The sequence below is a fragment of the Chelmon rostratus genome, chromosome 3, assembly GCF_017976325.1.
Source record: "Chelmon rostratus isolate fCheRos1 chromosome 3, fCheRos1.pri, whole genome shotgun sequence".
NCBI classification, from domain to species: domain Eukaryota; kingdom Metazoa; phylum Chordata; class Actinopteri; order Chaetodontiformes; family Chaetodontidae; genus Chelmon; species Chelmon rostratus.
Window position 1 is genome coordinate 14,638,731 of NC_055660.1, and position 20,205 is coordinate 14,658,935.

Below are 20,205 nucleotides of genomic sequence, written 5' to 3' on the forward strand. Positions count from 1 at the left end.
CACAGCATCCCCCCTTTTTTCTGCAAGCTGTGTAGCACATTTGCTGTCCTCCCACCCCCTGCCCCCATGCCCCTTCTGCATGCAAATACATTCATGAAATAGCCATGGTGGACACGAAACGCCTGAATCTGTGAGTGTGTATGTTTGCATTAGTGCATGTGTGTGTGTGTCAGTGCCACCGTCTTCTTACCTCTGTGTCACAATGCAAAATTACCAAAGAAAAGCAACAGCCAGCCCTAGTTGGACATCATAAATGTTTTTGGTGTTACTTACACTGTTATCCGCAGTTGGCTGTGACATTACGAACAAGTAGCAGTGTTTCACTTGAATTTAATCCACCAACTCCCAATGAGATCAATGAGGAGTTCAGGTCAGTTTCATATGTAGTAAGTCCAGGGAACCTGATGGGACTGCAACATACTGAGAGTTATTGTTATTGTTATAATACTAATATTTTCATATCATTGATCATTTAATTATGCCATGCAGTGATGTTTATGTCCAGATGTATGGTCTATGTAGAGTACCAGGTGTAAACAATCTGTTCTCAGTCTTTATGCCCCTATGAAGACCCTGAGAGGTTAAAACAAGCAAAGGATGCTAAAACAGCAGCATAAAAAGTTGCAGACAACATCAATCTAACAGAAAACAAGAAAAACACCAAAACCTTACCATAGAATTTACAACAGTCTTAAATTTGGCCAAAGTTAGCAGTCTCCTAAATTGATTCAAGAAACTTAAGCAGAAGACACAAAAGTGGTCTTCGCCTTCTCTGTCCAGGCAGTAGGGACTATATGTACTGTACTTTGAAAGAGTTATTGGTAAATGTAATTATTTCTCCTGTCACTGATTCCTTGTGAATGTAAGAAGTGGCTGATAAAACCCACAGTCCTCTGCAGAAGTTAATTTTCTGGATTCAGCAATCTGAGGTGGACAAGTCAGGTGGATATCCTCCACCTTTTTAGCCTTTTCACACGAAAAAATCCCAACCTGGTGTTACCCTTCTGCAGTGGAGGGATGTACATGAAGAGGTAGTTTCAGCATGACCAACCAAACTCATATTAGGCTTCAAGAATTATCGGTCGACATCACTTTGTTAGCATGGACAGGAAGAACATTAACTGCCCACATTTACTCTTTTAATCTTCAGCGGCAAGTGAGCAATGTTTTAACCCACCATCATTTAAGAAATAAGAAATGAGACACAAGGCATCTTTTATTGAGATCAGGCGCAAATGGAGGAGGAGTGTTTTTTTGAAGAGAACCAGAGAGATTCCTTCATTCTTCCGCTGGTGAGCCGATAGGAGAAAGTGTTGAGATTGAGTGGAACAACATCCAAATCGCCACAAGAAGGGGTGAACTAAAGAGACATTTTTCAATAAGCCAGTTCTTTGGAGTCTCGTTTGTACCTGCTGAGTTCAGCAATGAAGCAGAACTCAGTGTAACTAAGTGATAGTTCTGATGCTGTCACCAAAGTCCATCATTCAGCTGTCCCATTTTTCAGCTTTAAGAGGTAAAGATGGAAGGATAATCAATCATCCTTCAAGAATTTAAAGGGTGAGGTGAGGTGGGTGACAGCCTATATTTTTCTTTTTTTCATCAGTTCCCCTCAAAAGACCAAAACCAACAAAGACTTTATCCCTCTAACAGGTATTCTCTTCAGCCAAAGCCTCACAGACTATATTCCTATTTGCCATTGAGCTCCAATGTTGTCCAAAAACCCATAAGTGAGCCACAATGTTGCAACGAGGGACAAGTTCCTTCATCACAATCTGCATCTTGTAAAATTGTGCTAAAAAATAACTGTGCCCGACTGTTGCAGGAAATGACTTGGCTTTAAAAGAAATCGTGTATTTGTGACCCATTTTTAAACATTAACATTTTCAGTAGAAATCAGTGGCCTTGGAGCTGAGAACCACAATGACAATAAGAAAGTATTGAGCAGCACCAGCCGCACCCCTTAAAAACCATGTAGACCTGCTCTGATTCTAATTTAAGTGGGATTTGATTTGGGATTTTCAAATGCATCATCTGCATTGATAATGTCAAAATAAGAGCACCAATGTCAGATCAATTGATCAGGTCACAGTCTCACACAGGTCATGAATGTATCAAATCACTTGATTGTACTTGGATCATTTAGATTCCATATTTTTAATTTCAAGATAACATCTGATACACCCTGTTGAACTGAACGCAATGCAAGATTAAAATTTGAATGCACAGATTTAACCCCCCACAGCTGCTACTCAACACCTCTTCTGGAAATGCTACAGCCTCTTTGTGTCGCCCCTTATGACCAACACGAGCATCTTCTGTGCCTTGATTGGCAGGTACTATGAAACGGGCAGTATCCGCCCCGGGGTAATCGGGGGATCCAAACCAAAGGTTGCTACTCCCAAAGTGGTCGACAAGATCGCAGATTACAAACGCCAAAACCCCACCATGTTTGCCTGGGAGATCCGGGACAGGCTCCTGGCCGAGAGAGTGTGTGACAACGACAGCGTCCCCAGTGTCAGCTCCATCAACAGGTACAGTCTGTGTGATCTCTGTGTGTGTTTGAGTATCAACTTATAGCAACAGGTACTGAGTGAAGGTAGAGCGCAGAGCAATATAATATGTGTTTCGTGTGTGTGTGTGTGTGCCGTGGGGGGGAGTGGAAAAAAGAATGGCAAAGAGGCCCCAGTCTCCATATGTATGAAGTGGCTGCAGCTCAGTGGTTCAACACGATGGTACAATGACAACCCTTTCCCCTGAGCATAGAGGCAGAGAAAGGGAGGGATGGTGAAATAAGAGACAGAAGGAGTGAGCAAAAGAGGCAGACAAAAGGGAAGGAAGGTGCGCGAGAGTAAGGAAAGAAAGAGACACAAAAGGAAAGGCAAGAAAGGGAAAGGAAGGAAAGGAAATGAGAGGACAGGAGAGGAGAGGAAAAGGGGAGGAAAGGAAAAGAAAGAGGAAGAAAAGGGCTTGCATGAGCAGCCAAGCAGGAAGTGTGAGGCCCCTCTGCCATGTCAGCCTGCCTTAGCCACTTCACACACACACACACACACACACACACACACACACACACACACACACACACACACACAGAGGTTTGCTCCCACGATGGTCATGTTCTCTCTGTCACTCATCCTCTCTCTCTCTCTCTTTCTCACACGCACACACACATACACACACACACACACACAAACGACCACTTCACACACACTAATATCTCCTCTCTCCTCCTGCAGGATCATTCGGACAAAGGTTCAGCAGCCGCCTGGCCAAACGGGCTCAGTGTCGGCTCACAACTTAGGTAGGTCGCAGCTATAAAATCCTGTTTCCAACTGTCAAAGCAAATTTTACAGCAGAGCCGTTTTTGTGCGAGTCTCTCAGGAGTGAAGCCCATGTGTGGAACGACGAAACCTATTGAAATTCTGGACCTTGACTTACAGAGAAAACACGGTGTGAAGTGTTTGGTGCCAGGTCTTTGCTTGAATGGTTTAATCAAGATGTCCCAAAATGAAGAGTTCAAAATTAAAGTTAGTTAATGGGACGCAGGTTCCAGTTTTGTCCAGTTTCTGCTTGATTTACTTTACAATAAGAACAGTAAAGTTTTGTTAGATTAGGTTAGTGTGTTTGCTAAACTAAGGGTTTGATTTCTGATTATAGTTGATTGTAAATAAAGGGAGGATAATTTGCAATGAAGGTGTTCAGCTAGACTCAATGCAGTAACAGTATGCAGTCATCATCCTCATCATTGTCCAAAATGTTAGCAGGACGACATTCCAGTTAAATGACTCATGAATCCGTGAATGTTTCAGGCCGTTATGTTCACAGATTCTATTTTACAGGAAGTCTGGGCTATCAACTGGGCAAAATGGGCATCTGATCCATCAGGGCATCGGGGCTACTAACGCCCATATTCTTTGTCTGTCAGTTGGTTTGCAGTAATTTAATTATTTGCACAGTATTTTGGGAATTAGCAACACTAAATCACATATGATAAAGGCCTGAAAGCAAGTCGTCTTGTTGTACCTGTCTTCTCGTGGTCGCTCTGTGCCAAAATGCACACGTGTGCCTATTCAACCAAATGACCACAAACAGGGGTCCACATCTGATCTTAGTCCCTTAGTGGGTTAATTCAGCCACGTTTTGTTTTGCCAACATCAAGTGGATTGCAAAGGGCGTTTGACTAAATAAGCAGAGACAGCCAGTCTTACATGGGATTTTGGACATTTGGACAGGTGAACTTGATATTCTTCATCATAAAGTGATGCTGTAGACAATTACGGATGTCAGTAATTCTGAGTAGCCCTGAAAATCTGCAGATAATAAGGTTCTTAATAAAGGCTCCTCATTAGTCTGTCTATTAAAGTCACAGTTTGAACTAAATAAACTTAAAAAAAAAAGACAGCTGACTCTCCTCCTCCAGATTAACAAGGTTTGGTCGTGCATTTGTCATTTTGAATCATGTCGCAGACTAAAGCAATATATCTATTACAGCTATGACTGAAACATTATTTCCTTTTATTCGATGAATATCTCAGAGTACAAATAAATATGAGCGCCTATCTCTCTCCCTCTCTATCTCCTCCACACTTTGCCCTGCAGTGGATTGTGTTTCGGTGTCACTCATATCTTCATAATCGCACATTGTCTATTAATCTAAATTAATTTAACACACATTGCTCCCTGACTCCTGCCATTTACACACATTCAACAGACACGCACACCTAGATGCACCAAGACAGACACACACACACACACACGCCCACGCGCACACACATTGCACGCTTACAGATTACACAGATAAATGGGTCCCACTCCCAGGCAGAAAATTGAACATTTGGATTTGCAGAATAAAAGCGTTACGTTCTGATAAAAAAAAGAGTGGAAAGAAAGAGAAAGGAAAATCAGATAATTGAAGTGCTAAATCAAGTGATGGGAGAAGGAGGGATATGCATTCATTATACTCTCCTCGTCGTTAGCGAAGGAGTAACGGCTGGAAGGGACGTTGATCGTCTGGTTTATCGTTTTTTGTTTTTTCTTATTCCCTTTTCGGTCTTGTCTCTCTGTATTTGAGGGGTCTGCTGGGAGAAAGGATTAGGATGTCTGTCTCCACACCTTTCTGTCCCTCCTGGGATACCATACTGTCACTCAACCCCACGTCCGCTTACAGGGGCACAGATAAGGGACCAACGAATCAGTGACTGTATGTTTTGGTGTGTGCGTGTGTTTGCGTGTGTGTGCGTGTGTGTCACTGAAGCGGTGACAAGTATGTCGCTGTGTCTCCCAGCGAGGAACTTGTCTCCTCCAGGGGGAAGATTAGAGGGAGAGACATGAGGAGCAAAACACAGACAGACTCATGTCCTTTGTGGCTTCTTTTTTTGTCTGTATGGCTGAGTAAAGTTTCAGAAGATTAAAGTGCATCTATGTTGAGTTTAAGGAGAGAAAAGGAGGATTTCGCTCATAGTTTTTGGTTTTTTATCTTTCGATTGTGAAGGAGTCATAAATAACTGAACCAAGACACGTGCTCCTCATGTAAAACGAACAATAAATACTGGTGGCTCACAAAGCTGCAGGTGTAGTATCAGACATATTCACCCATGTATTAATGAGCTTAATTGTATGGACACTGGTAGCATGTGACTCAACATTACACATGCAGAAACTCACATTGTGTGGGTGAATGATTGTGGTCACACATGCGAAAACAAGAGCTCTTACTGGCATTTTGGGTTGTCGCATGGTATGACCTGTAAAACCTGTAGAGGTGATGTTTTCTGTTATATAAAAGACCCGAAGGTGCTTTACAGTAGTAATAGCCTTTTTTGTGAAAAATCCAACATGAATTCCTTGAAAGCACCATATACAAAAGCTGACCTGGTTTATCGGGTTGTGTGACTATTAGTTACTGTCATAATTGATGATTGATTGATTAAGTGTGCAGGGTAATATTTTGAGATAAATACACTGTAGGGTGGAAAAGATAAGCAGCAGGTGTTTCATAAAATTTCAGATCGTCTCCGAATGCTAACACCCAAATAGATCTCTGCATTTTTTATCTTCTGTGACTGAATCAGTATTTGTCCAAAAAGGGCGACCAGAAAAAGGAAGCTTACACACACACACACACACACACACACACACACTACTTGCAGGAGAAAAATGTGCCTGATTGTTCTTCTCCCTTGCTTTGCTTGCCTTGTGATTTCTCAATACATCTTTCAAATGGTTTGTGTTGGCATGTGGTCTGTCTGCAGCTACGTCCGTGGCTGCCACACAAGTGTCAGCGGTGACCAGCGACTCAGCTGGCTCCTCGTACTCCATCAGTGGCATTCTGGGTATCAGCTCAGCTGCTGACGTGGGCAAGAGGAAGAGGGACGAAGGTGAGCAAAAGAATGCGTGCTTGAGTGTATTTGCTTACTTGCCTGTATTGTATTTTTAGGTGGTATTGCTATTGCTTGTAGAAATATATAACATGCATAAACACTAATGACGGACAGCCTCAGGAACACCCCCACCCGACCCTTACCCTTCCAGCATGGAAAACCCACATGGAAAGAACTCAGTACAGGAGGATCAATGACAGATGTGTGTGAGTGTGTGTGTGTTTGCATGTGCAGTATGGGAGTTCTACACCAAACATCTTCATTCAGAAACCCCTATTTGTTTACTAACAGCGCTTCACTGGAGAGCTACCTGAGAAGTCAGTTTATGCATGCACTATTGATCATATATGCTGTCATACTGGATCAATGCCGTATGCATGTTAATAGAGGTGTGAGCTTGTGTTTGTGAGCACATAGGGGGGTTCTCACATACTCTACTGTACGCATGTGTTTGTGTACATAGTGTGCATACATGTGTGCGCGTTTGTGAGTGTGTATGTGGCAGTGTCAGTGGCATTAAAAAGCCATCACACAGACAGTCTCCTGCGGTAAATGAGACAGGACCAGATGTCGGAGCGAGGGGGGGTGACAGAACGCCACTGGGGGCTATATCACACACACACACATGTGCACACACACACACACAAATGCAGTATCTTTTTCCCACTGCTGATGAATTTCCAAAACATTCCAGCAGGTTCCAGGATGAATCCCAGGTGCACCTTGAGCATTTGGATATGCTCGGATACAGCCCACTTACCCATCAGCAGAGCACAAAGACTTTAGACCTGACACACACACACAAACACACTCACACACATGCATGAGCGCACGGATGCACACATGCACGCACAGTACAGGCGAATAGTGGTGACGCTTGTTCGAGAGACTTCCACTCTCTCAACATACGAGTGGCTGACCCCAGTTTAGTGTGTGAATATAGCAGTATCAGTCTCTCGGCAGCTGTGAGCCTGTAATGCCGATTGAAAAAAGAGGAAGAAAGGAGAGGCAGTAATTTTCTAAAAAGACAAAATATCACACAAACATTTTTATACTTGGATGAGGTGAAAAAGTCAGTGTATGGAAAAAAGCTAAATGTGACAAACTGCACTGGAAACAGACTTATAATGATTAAATCATGACATACATGAAGCGTGTGACCTATTTCTGACAGAGGCGTCACTCCACTGAAGAGATGAAAGAATTTACGCAGGAAAACTCCAGATCTGTGTGGACCCACGAGGACACTAACCTTCCTCCAATTAACACAGGAAACAAACATAAATGCCATATTTCCATCAGGTTTCTTATGCAGTGCTTTATTTAGTGCCAACAGCTGTTTATGTGCTCAACTCCTAAAATCCACATAACAGACGTGGATGGAAATGCGCAGTAATTTACATACTTTTTTACAGATTTCCCATAAATTCAGCAAAACATTTCACTAAATTTGGATGGTGGTTATTGTTGAATGAGATCAAAGCACTTCACACAATGTCATGTTAAATACTGACCTACAACTGTCCTTCTCCCAGCACACGTTTTGACTTTTTATAGGATGAAAAGCACAGGTGTAACTAATATCATTGGTGATGATTTCTTTCAGGTGTTCTTGTTCCAGGGCTCCAGTGTTGTGAGTGCTGGTTCACTGACATGGCTTACCAGGAGTGGAGCCATAATTAATGTTATCAGTTACACCTGTGCTTTTCCAGTTCTAACAAGTCAAAATTTATCAGAGGTCTCCTTTCTTATAAAGTTGTATTTCATTGACGGGAGTAAAAGGAGTCATGTATAATTACGCAAATTTATCACACAATAATGTGTGCTCTGATGTCTGTGGCAAAGCCTCTGTGGTTGAATCTGCATTTGAAGTAGAAGCTCTGTAATCTAATTAGCAGCGTTATTGTTTCATTTTGTTCTTTATGTGCATGACATGCTACACCATGTGTGGTCTATCTGTCGTTGTGCTTTGACTGGACCTTGTGTTTCATAACTCACAAGTATTATATCACTTTGCGTTTCACTGAAGCATCCAGAAGACGCCATTTGAGCATTGTGTTGCTCCGCGTCACGTTTTATCTGCAGTGTTTCTGTGGCAGAGGTCTGCGCGGTTGGCTCTGTGGTCTAATTAACAGCATTGCTAATCACAGCTTCCATTAGAGCAGCCCCCGCCGGATAATGACACACACACACAGCAAGGGGCGACAGGGGGAACAGCATGCACTGACATGGACAGACAAACATATACACAGATACACAATAATGCAAGCTTCTCACACACACTCACACCCATATGCTTGTCGGTACGAACATTTGTACACAGGAGGGAAAAAGACATAAACATACACAAGTCACCCACACACACAAGGCCAACCATCACACAGCCTTCTCCCGTTGACTTTGTTGTTACATCTATCTCTCAGTACAGGTGAGTATGTTACACATGCAGTAATGAGACAGTTACACTGAACCTCATCGTCTCCTGTGTACCTCAGTGCATCAGACAAGGTTCAAACCTGGACTTTTCCATGTATGAAGGAAAGCATTTAACCGCCTGATAAAAAAAGAGTAAACAGTGTTTTTGTTTCCCCAAAACAAATTCAGGTGTCAAAAGGTGTCACTCCATTGCAGCATAATGTAAAATAGTCCCCTCATGTCTTGATCATTTTGGTGAATTTTTTGGGCTTCATGCTGAAACCTTTTTCCTGAATTTGTTATGGGGATTTTCACAGCAGACATTGTGACAAAGCTGCAGTTGTGTTAATAATGTTAATGATGGCTGAATCCTGCGTAGCTTTTCCTGTTCAGTGCTCGTGATATTGTGCATCATGGTATGCCATCATTGGACACTTGAATGAAACTGAGCAGTCGTTGGTGTTATCTGTGTTTCTTGTTAGATAAGTCAAAATTTAGAGGCACACCACCGAACTAAAATTCAGATTAGGAAAAGTGCACCTGTTTTTTTCTAATGGTCTAAAAGTGGAGTAAACACTGCAATGCATGCAGGTGCATTGTACATTTTTTTTCATTTTTTTAACTTGAGATTTGCTCTTTAAGTTACTGAGTGGGCAAACATTCTGCTGAAGTGCCAGAAGCAAGCTTCAGGGGTGCTTTGTTGATTGTTAGATTGTGAAATTGATTAAAATCATCATATTATATTATATATCGACACATATTTGCACATGTGTGCAGGAAACCTTTTTTTTTTTTATCTCTGCTGTAACTTATAAGCATAGAAATGGCAGCTGTGCAAGTGATGGGAACACAGGAAGGCGGGCTCATGGCATGTGTGTTTCTGTGTCAGTGTGTGTGTGTGTGTCGGCAGGAGGAGTGTGTGGGGGTAAAGCCCTGTGGTGACCTGTGCCCCCAGCCAAAGCGAGGGGAAGTGGGGGGTGACCGGGGGCAAAATGTAGATGAATGGGAGTGAATGGAAGAACTTGACTTGTGGGGCCAAAAGGGGACTATTGTATCTTAACCTATTCTCTTACACACAGAGGCTGTGTGTGTGTGTGTGTGTGTGTGTGTGTGTGTGTGCGTGTGTGTGCGTGCATGCGCACATGCATGTGTATCCAACATGGATATGTAGTCCAGGACAGGTGGGCCTGTTAAGATGGTGAATGTTTCTTTCCTGGAGTGGAAAGTATTCTCGGTCTGTTTTCTAGTGGTTAGTAAAAAGCGTCTTTTGCATGAGGAAGAAATTTTGTCAGTGGCGTTTACCCTGAATGCGAAGATGACCTCTCACCCCCTTGTGCATCCACTGTGACATGCAGCAGCTTACCAGATAAAAGACATTCGGAGCAAGCAAAAGATGGAGGACGGAGGAGAGGAAGGAGGGGAGCTCCGCCCTTCACCCTGAGTTCCTCACAGTGCCTCCTTCCCCCCAAAACTTTGATCTCTGGACTTTGGATGCGGCTCTCTCTCTTTCTCTCTCTCTCTCTACACACACACACATACACACACACACAGACTGGGGCTGTGAGGTCAGACTTACGACCCCTGTCCTATCAGTATGATAATCTATGTCATCTATGTCAAGTGCAAAAAGATGCACACTCGCGGTGTCCAGCCCCCTGCAGACAGACAGACAGACAGACAGATAGACAAACAGACAGACAGACAGACACACAAAACATGCACTGACAGACACAAACAGGTGACGACCTGTCTAACTCTCAAAGGTATTTTGATTTAATAATTCAGCTGTTCCTGGATTGACGAATAAATGGCAACAGCAAGCCGAGTCAGAGGGAGATGGTGATGGAGAGAGAGCGCAAAAGAGAGAGAGATGAGAGAGAGAGGGAGAGAGCAAAAGAGAGAGAGAAAGAAGGCGGAAGAGAGAGGAAAAAGGCAGAAAGGAGAGAACAATAAGGCCTCATTGTTTGTTTTGTTCTGCTCTGAAAAAGAGAGAAGAGAAGCGCTTCCCTTCTGAGACTGACTCACAGAGATAGAGGCAGCTGCGAGTGTGTGTGTGTGTGTGTGGGTGTGTGGGTGTGTGGGTGGGTGTGGGTGTGAGTGTGAGTGTGTGTGTGTGTGTGTGTGTGTGTATCCGACAGTGAATAGGATTTAACCCGTCACGGCAATGAGTTTCTTTACCCATCCATGGATACAATGAGACCAGCCGGATATCAAGCTACCCACCCACACCCACATCCACACCGAGACACACACACACACACACACACACACACACACACACACACACACACACACACACAGAGGAATACACACACCTACACACATTCATACAGATGAATGGACAATATTGATTATCATTAATAAAAGCTTTGTTCTTACTGCTCGATTACAGTAGGTTCTGCGGTCTCCGTTCTGCGTTTGTCTCTGGTTCTTTGTAGGTGCTCTGGCAGGATAGACTGGGGGTCAGTCTTTCAGTGTTTGTGTGTGTGTGTGTGTGTGTGTGTGTGTGTGTGTGTGTGTGTGTGTGTGTGTGTGTGTGTGTGCGTGTGTGTGTGTGTGTGTGTGCGACAGAGAGAAAGCAGAAAGCAATAAGCTGGCTGAAATGGTGCCATCAGAGCTACATGATTGATCAATTGAATTCCATCATGGGGACTGGCCAGTGGGATTAAATGGGTCGCCGTGGGTTACCAGGCTAAAGCATCATACTGGCTTTATCTCCCCCCTGATTGGTCTGTCACCAGAGACCTGGACCATACACTCACACCGCTCCTAGCATCTGTATATGAGTCTGTGTGTGTGTGTGTGTGTGTGACTATAGTAGAAAGAGAGATTACAATCAAACAGTGTGTTTGTGAGAGAGTGGGTGAAAGAGGTTTTGTGTACTGAAAAGGTGTAGCGAGTTAAGCAGCACAGTGTGAGTGTGAGGGGATTTTTTTTTGTTAGCAGCGAGATACTGTCTCATGATTTGAGGTTTGCTAGAAGTCTTTGAATAGACTGAAAACACTCCTTGTGCCAATGTCCCAGGTCTGGATTTGTCAGTTTATTAGCTTTTTTAAGAGGTTACCACTCAAACTGGGAAAATACAGTTTGCAACCAGTTTTAGTAGTATTATTCTGCTATAGGGTTGTAGATTAGTGTGATGTCACTTAAGTCAGCGTCAGTCGGGACTAAAGATTACAATTTTCAAGAAAATCAAAAAAAAAAAAAAAATCTGGGGGTGTTGAGGTAGAAAGAAGTGATTAGCAGACCTCTGCAGCGCGCTCCTCGTCCCTGCTCGAGGCTAGCAGCATGAGGCTACATTAGCCGCTACTAGCATAACACACCAGAATGTGTGACCCAGCTGTCAGCAGTTAAGCTGCATTGTGCTTAATATATGTGACAGGTTTAGACAAGTAAAATGAATGCCTGAAATAAAAAAGATGATTTCTTTGGTTTTTCCTGTCATTTTGATCCTTTTCTAACTGTCCATCATAAGTCTGACAATAGAGGAGTACAACACTAAATCAATGGAGTTGTCCTGCTCGCTTAGGCAAAGATAATAACATCCAATTGAATGTGGTAAAATGCACTGAAGCTCTAGCTCTAGTTTGTTTTCTTTCTTACATTCATTTATTCATTCATTCTTTCTTTCTTTCTTTCTTTCTTTCTTCATCACTCCTTGTTTTTTCTTTAGAATCACAGTCTGGAGCAAATGGATCTGTATTTTCAGTCCAAATGGAAAAATATATATATATTTGAAGCCCCTTCCCCATCTCCACCTGTCTGTCATATCACTCCCCCGGCCACTGGACACACACTCTCTCTCACACACACACTTCACTCACACCAAACACACAGTGACCCCCAGGACTAAAATAGGCTCTCAGGAACGGTTTGGAGCGATGAATTGGCTCTATAGCGGGGGATTTTCACCCTCATCCCCTTTTTCTCTTTATCTTTTTCTCTCGTTCACTCTTTCTAATCATTTGTGGGCCGCGACTCTTCAGAGTTCTTATAATTGTCTCGTTCAGTCCCTCAGCCTTGCAATAACTGCAGGATACGAGAGCTCACAGTCTAATACTGATACCACAGCAATATATATTTGTGTGTCTGTGTGTGTATGGGTGATACGACAAGAGGGACGAAGGAGTGTGTATATATGAGAGGAGAGAGTGTACTTTTGAGAGATCAAGGAGGAGAGACAGCGTATGCTTGGTAATGGATTGCATTTGTATAGCACTTTCTCCGAGTCGACACAATCTATGAAGTCACTCGGTCCTAAATCAGCTCACTGGGGTTCATTTGAGTCTATACTTTGCTTAAACTTCTCTCTCCACATCTGCCCTAGTGATTTATTTTGTCAACCTACTCCTTCACTCGTCATCTGTGACTGGATTTTACTTTAACTCCCTCTTCAAACCCCCTCTATTTCTCCTTTCACTCTCTTACTCCTCCATTAAATATCCTCCATTCACAAGCCCACTAACCCTCCTCCTTTCTCCTGCCGTAGGTTTGCAGGAGTCGCCTCTGGCCAACGGGCACGGCCACAGTGGGCGGGACTTCCTCAGGAAGCAGATGAGAGGGGAGCTGTTCTCGCCGCAGCACATCGAGGTATTGGACCGCCTGTTAGACAGGCAGCCAACCTGTCCAATCCAATCCAGCTCTGACCTCTATGTGAGCCCTGACTCTGGCAAGGTAAGGGCGTGGCACCGTGCAGGCTCTGGGCTGAGGCTGAGTTTGGGAACAGGTCAATGGTCAATGAGACTATGGGGTGATCTGATGAAAACACGGCTAATGCAGGGGAAAACTTTCCATAGCAAACTGATGAATGGCAGGGGCAGAGGCAGATTCAAAGGATAGTCGGGCTGGACTATGGCCTGGTTAATTAAGTAGCACACACAGTACCACCTTGTGTGTCATTCATCTCTTTTTGCCATGTGGAGCCACTCCTGCACTTCCACAGCACTTCCGGGGATGCTTTTTAGCTGTGCATCCATCGAGTTTTGTTTCCCCAACCCAACCCCTTGTTTTGGGTTAAAAAAGTCAAATAGCCAATTTCACATACTTGCATAGCAATGCTTTGCTACTGCTTTAAATAGTGATGTTATTTCTAGTTTTTAATTGAGAGGGAAGTTCTTCCAGTCCACGTCAGACCACTTTGGACGAAAATGTTCCCCAAATTAATCTTACCTAATATTACATTATGTAATCTAATCTTATGTAATCAAATCTTGTACTGTACTTGAAAATCTGATGCTTATATCGCAGTCAACTGAAGTCATTTTTCTGTACCCACCCAAAGTAAATAGTAGTCTCAGCCTGGCCATCCCTATGAAAACTGTTTGGTTCTGCTACTGGTCACAGGTGCCACATCCACACTTAATACACCAAAGGAAAACTGAAGCTGAAATACATAGGAAAGAGGGGCATATATTACTATATTCATGGACATTTTGACACGTTCTACAATTATGTATCATAAAGGGCAGTTAGCTCAGTGAGATAGTTATTTGTGAGTGGATACAAGTATTTGATCTACAACCCTGAAACCCAAAAAAGTTGTGATTCTGTGTAAAACATTACTGAAAACAGAATGCAGTCATCTGCAAACAAAATGTGTTTACAGACAGCGGTTTTACAAAGTGTTCCTGAGCCCCTGTTGAAATATCCTTAACACAATCACATGTTTCACAAAGTGATGAACATCGCTCCATCCAGGATGCCCCTTTCATACCCAACCATGATACTATCACCTGGTACCAATGAACCTGTTCACCTGTGGAATGTTCCAAACAGATGAAATTCAGAATGAGCATATATTTACAAAAATCAATGAGGTTGATGAGGTAAGATATCAAATATATTGTCATTGTACTGTTGTCAATTGAGTATTTGTCAAAAAGGATTTGCAAGTTATCACATTTTGTGATGTTTTGTTTGTACATTTATTATTTTACAGTTTCCCAACTTTTTGGAATCAGGGTTGTACAAATATGTTAAAATCAACTTCATCAAGACAGCTAACATATACCAATGGTGCCCTGTCTTTCATCATTCGTACTGGATGAAAAGCTTGCCTCTGCTTTTAGCTTAACGCCTGTACTGCCTGCTATGCCTTGCCATGCCGTGCCAATCTTGAAGACATTAGTCAGATTGCATAATGAAAATCCAATTTAAATGTTCCTAATTATATCTTCTAAGAAATATCAATCATTGCATTCATCCTGATAGATTTTTTCTGCTTGTTTCATGTTGTTTTTTCACTGAGTGATCTGAAAATGTCAGCATCAAGGCCTGTTTCTCTGTTTCTCTGACAGACTGCTGTGAGCCTCTGTGGTCTGATACAGAGACCCACTCAGGCCTGGCCTATTGATGTTCCTATAATCTAGATACACTGCAGGGGTTAATGAGCATATTGACCCGGCTCTCATTATGACCTCACTTCCTGCTGCTCAGGGACACCGATGGAGCTGTCCGCATGCTGATGCATCTTGGGAATGTGCTGCATATGTGTGTGCTGTTTGCATGTGAGAGAAAAGGATGAAAAAACAAGAGCGAGAAAGGGTGTGTCTGTTTGTCTTAATGTTGCATCTAAATTGACCTCCCGCCCTTTCCCAGCAGTGAGTTAATGTAAATCTGAGTGGAATAGACAGGTGTAAGTAGTACGTTGAATAACAAAATGACAACAAGCTAGCATTTGTATTCTCCCTACCTTATATAAGACGTCCTCTAATCTGCAGCCCCCGGGCCAATATTAAGGAAATATTGTGCAAATGTCTTAAAATGACACTTTTGTTTCCACAACCTTTCAAGATGTCCCTACTTCAGGTTTATTTATTCAGTCAATGTCAAGGGCAAGAGGACAAACAAACACTAAAGGAGTTGTAGTATATGGAGGCACATACAGGCTACAGCCTTAGACCTATAGGGCACAGTTTCCCCTTTTAGCCCATTCACTTCCCTCTGACCGACATGGAGAGTGGAGTGGCGCAGGGCGAGAGGTCGACAGGGATTGGATCTAGTATCTCTATAGACTACGATTCAAGACTATAATACCCATGATTCATAGGTCAGTGTCCTCTCTGAGCCCGGTCAAGCCACTGGGGTCGGGGATAGGGGCTTTAAACTGCGGGTCACCATGGGGTCAAAGTGGAGCTGCATTGTGATTACAAAGAAGTGCACACACACACATGCACACACACACAAATCTACATCACTATCTGTCCCTCTACCTCTGCTCCCGGCCCTCATCCTGTCGAGTAGACCACCCTCCTTTTCCTAGCCTGCATTTCCCAGAGGGAATGATTGACAGTCATACCCTCTAACACTGACACACTGACAGCTACAGCTCAGCCTCTCTGGTATGTGGGCTGAGGTGTGTGTGTGTGTGTGTGTGTGTTTGTGTGTGTGTGTGAGGCGGTGCTGGTTGTGGTCAAGGAGGGTCACGCTGTGTTGTGACTGACATTCCTAAAAGATGACTTGGCCCTGCTGTTGATGGTGGTGCTTTAGCAGCATGTGGGGGTGCATTTGACGGAGTGTGAGTTAGTGTGTGTGTGTGTGTGTGTGTGTGTCTGTGTGAAAGAGAAAAGGACAGAGGTGTGAGTGGCTCAATTTCAGGTACCAACAGTATATTATAATGGTATACTAATATACTGTAATTTCAGCAGTTATTTCAAGCTCTTCATTATCTTTTAGCTTTCTTGCACTGAAACACGAGCCTCATTCATTATTTCTTCTACCTTCACCCCCCTGGAACAGATAAAAAGTTAAATTGCTCACGTTCTTCACAAGCAAATCTTATTTTATCTGTCAACAGTAGTTACTCTCCTATCCTGTTTGTCTCAGACCTTTTCTTTATCTTTCCTCCCTAACAAGCCATCCTTTTATCTCATCTCCCCCTCCTGCTCTTGTTCCGCTTCTCCCTGTAGTCTATTAAGTCCCACTATTAATTTGTGTGTGCGTGCTCGTATGTGTGTCTGCATGTGTGCCTGTCAGAGAGAGTTCATTTGAATTTCCCTTCAATCACTTCCTATTACCCAGGTGATAAATCAGCAGGGCTGACTTAGCCCCCACCCGTCCATGCTGCCCCCGGGTCCAAATGCCCACCCCAGCACCAACCAGTCTGGTTATGCTGGGATATAGAAAGAAAAAGAGAAAGTCTGTGTCACTCTCTTCACACAAAAAGCCTAAAAAGAAGTAGAGGTCAAAGGTGGTCTGTTTTGAAGGATGAAGATGGTTAAACTGGTCAAAAGAGGCTCACAATGCACAAGTGCTGCTTATAACTGCCCTATAAATAGGCCGTTGCACCCATTACTTCTGTCTGTATCATCAACAAGATCATAACACAATGATTCAAAAATTATATGCATTTCTTAATCGTTTTTGAACAACAATTGAGCTCTGTGGCACAGAGGAATAAGCTCCATCGAAGAGTTCAGACAGAAAATAAGGAAGTTCATTTTTGCCTCGAGTCATTTTGCGCGAATTCAACCAGTCTGCGTTAATTCCCTGTACATGGTCAATGTACAGATGCTATCTGTATGCTATCTAGCAACGGACGTAGCAACCGCGTGTATGGCAGTGCATATTTTACGCCAGTCTATTTTCTCTCATCTTTGTACGTTCATGAAGTAGATTCATAAAGCCCCAGGACTAGTGAACATTTTCAGCTCAAGTTGAAACTATTTAAACTCACATAGACACGTCTTTACCTCAATCCGCTCATACCCGGGGGAACTTAGTTGGCCCGTTTGCATCTTTTCATTGACTTCGTATGCTATTGCGCCGCCTCTAAAATTCACTTTGCTTTCTCTCTGAGCACACAGTCAGGCTTTGGCCTCACAGACAATAGATAGTAGGATCAATTCAGCGTTGGTTTTGGTTTAATCACAAGATTTGTTGACAGTAAAAAAAACAAAGCAAACCCATTCTTATTCTTTCAGTTCTCTGATCACTATACTCTGTACTCTGGGACAACAAAGTAGGTATTAACCACCAACACACTGATATTTAATTTTAAAATTAGAAACGAAATGTTAGCCCAAATTTCCATTCAAAGTGTATGAACTTTTACAGCCTTGCCTCAGTGTTGAGGTCCATCTGGCTCATCAGGAAATGAATATCCTTCTCACTGCTGCCATGCTCACTTTGAGCACAGATGAATTCCTTCCCCACAATCCCTGTCTCAGTTTGTGGGCCTCTGAGGGAATTGTATTTGTTTATAGTCAAGCCTTTTTCCATCAGGAGTACACAAGACAATGTGGAGAGAGGGAGAGAGAGATGGAGAAATCGGGAGCTATTTGGGGAATGGAGAAGAAGGGAAATACTATTATGCAAATGGTGCAAGCCAGCAAGGCCAGTCTGTGTGTGTGTGTGTCAGAGGGCCGATTAGGGCTCATCTGTTATTGATGTGAAATTTGGACCAAACCATTACCTTCCCAGGTCTGAGTCAGTAGACCAACCTGCTGTGTGTAAGTGAGGGAGAGGGTGCAGGAGAGAGAACAATAGTAGTGCCCACATAATGTAATATTAAAGGGCTATTCAGATATGTAGTCATTTTGCATCATTAGGATCTAGCTTAGCATCGTTGTTGTTCATAGGGATGTTGTGACAGACTTTAAGAGAGAGACTGAAAGGGAAGCAAAAGGAAACAGACTGCAATAATAAAAAAAAATAAAGGGTCGTGTGAAGGCTTATCAAACGCAGGCACACTGCACAGCATTTTGTAATACTATGGGGAGCAAGTTTACAACTCTGGAAGGTTGTCACAGCTGCAATCACTCCGATGCTCATGAGAAAAAGAGTACAATTTACACTGCTGAAGTTTCAAACTAATCCAACTGGATTTGTGTGCTTACTTGCAGCTGATTGGCCAATGCAGTGCTTGCAAGTCGAGCCAGGTTCAGCTTTTATTCTGGACGATGCTGCATCTTTTTTCGCTGGAGCTCTCTGAGTTGGTTGGTCTGAGCATGGCCTTGTCCTTTTCTATAAGAACTGTGCTTTCTTTGGGGCAATTCTTTCCACATCTCTTCCATTAACAGCTCCCACCTTTCCTACATGCATCCTCCTCCTCTCATCCTTCTTTCTGCCTCCTTCCTGCCCCAGGTCCAGCTCCCCCTGCTACCTTTTCTTTTAACCCTCCATCCTGCCCTGTACAACTCCCCCACCACCACCAACACCTCCACCCCCAAACGCCAACCCCTCCACGGCCCGGCAGCTGCGTCCCTCCTCTTTGATGAGGGCTGATGGCGCTGTATGAGCGGTGAAATTGACAACATTTACGGGGCCGAATGAGAATGATCCATCTTCCTTAGCGGGCCTGTCACCCCACTGGCCAAACTTCATCATGGCCAATTACCACTGCAGACCCCTTCTACTGTGCTGCTGCTGCTGCTGCCCGGCCCCCATCTACATGGATACATGGACACATTAGACACCATTATAATAAGACAGAGCAGCCAAGAGAGGGAGGAGGGGTTGCAGGGACAGCATGTATGATTGGGTGAAAAAAAACTACAGGTGTGATGTGTGAGGGGGGAGAGAGGGGGAGGGTGCTAAGAGAGAAAAGAGGGCTTAAAAATGTGTCTGAAGTGTAAAGAGAGAGAGAGCGAGATGTGTGTGTAGTGTACTGGGTAAGCTCTTATTTGGCAGGTCACAGTCCAGTGGTTGTGTTGTGTGTTGACGAGCACAGGGGTGTTTAAGAGGTCAGTGAGCACAAACACACGCCTACACTTAGACCTCCACACACACACATACACACACAGAGATGCAGAGGTATTAAAAGGGTCAGTGCAAAACTCTCACCTCATCACCTAAAGGAAATTCTGATTGCTGTCATTAGTGTACACACACACACACACACACACACAGGTCAGCAGCAACACAGAAAAGAGAGGAGGGGATCCATTTCACGCACAAATTCGTATTCACAGACACTTTGGGAGGAGCTCAGTGATCAAACCATCAACCTTCCAATTAAAGACCGACCCGCTCCAAGTTTGAGGTGTTCAGTCTTTCGCCATCAGCATCGTCACTAGTCAGTGGCTTTTAACAGTGGAGCTCGTCTCACTGGTGACTGAGGATTATTATCACTGTGAAAGCCGCAGAAACAACACCACTGAACCAAGCACAGTCAGAATTATAGCTGCGGTGTTATGAATAGTGTTGCATTTACTTACAGCTGTACGTACTAAAGTGCATTCGAACGAAGATCTGTTGGCTTAGCAAAAAAATGAATGAACTAGATTACTAACTAGAGCTAAATTGAACAAAACAATTAAAATGAGCAAAAGTAATTTACACTTGTAGTGTAAGTGTCATATTTTTGTATTAACAGCGGTTTGGCAGTGACAAATTTGAGTATTTTTTTTCGTTCTTTTTGCTCATTCGTAGCTATATTTGTCCACAAATAGAGTATAATTGTAATGTTTTCCTT

At 43.3% G+C, this 20,205-nt stretch overlaps 1 protein-coding gene across 5 annotated transcripts in view; it reads left to right on the top strand.

Moving 5' to 3' along the window:
• Positions 1-20,205, top strand: part of pax5 (paired box 5) — a 56,444-nt gene that overhangs the window by 17,256 nt on the left and 18,983 nt on the right. For 2 of the 5 annotated variants that reach the window (XM_041965790.1, XM_041965791.1), the window contains exons 3-6: positions 2,334-2,531; positions 3,234-3,298; positions 6,249-6,374; positions 13,282-13,466. In XM_041965790.1, coding sequence (XP_041821724.1) covers positions 2,334-2,531; positions 3,234-3,298; positions 6,249-6,374; positions 13,282-13,466 — 574 coding nt within the window. The remainder of the gene's footprint in view (positions 1-2,333; positions 2,532-3,233; positions 3,299-6,248; positions 6,375-13,281; positions 13,467-20,205) is intronic. The other 3 variants (XM_041965792.1, XM_041965793.1, XM_041965794.1) reach the window with 2 other exon arrangements.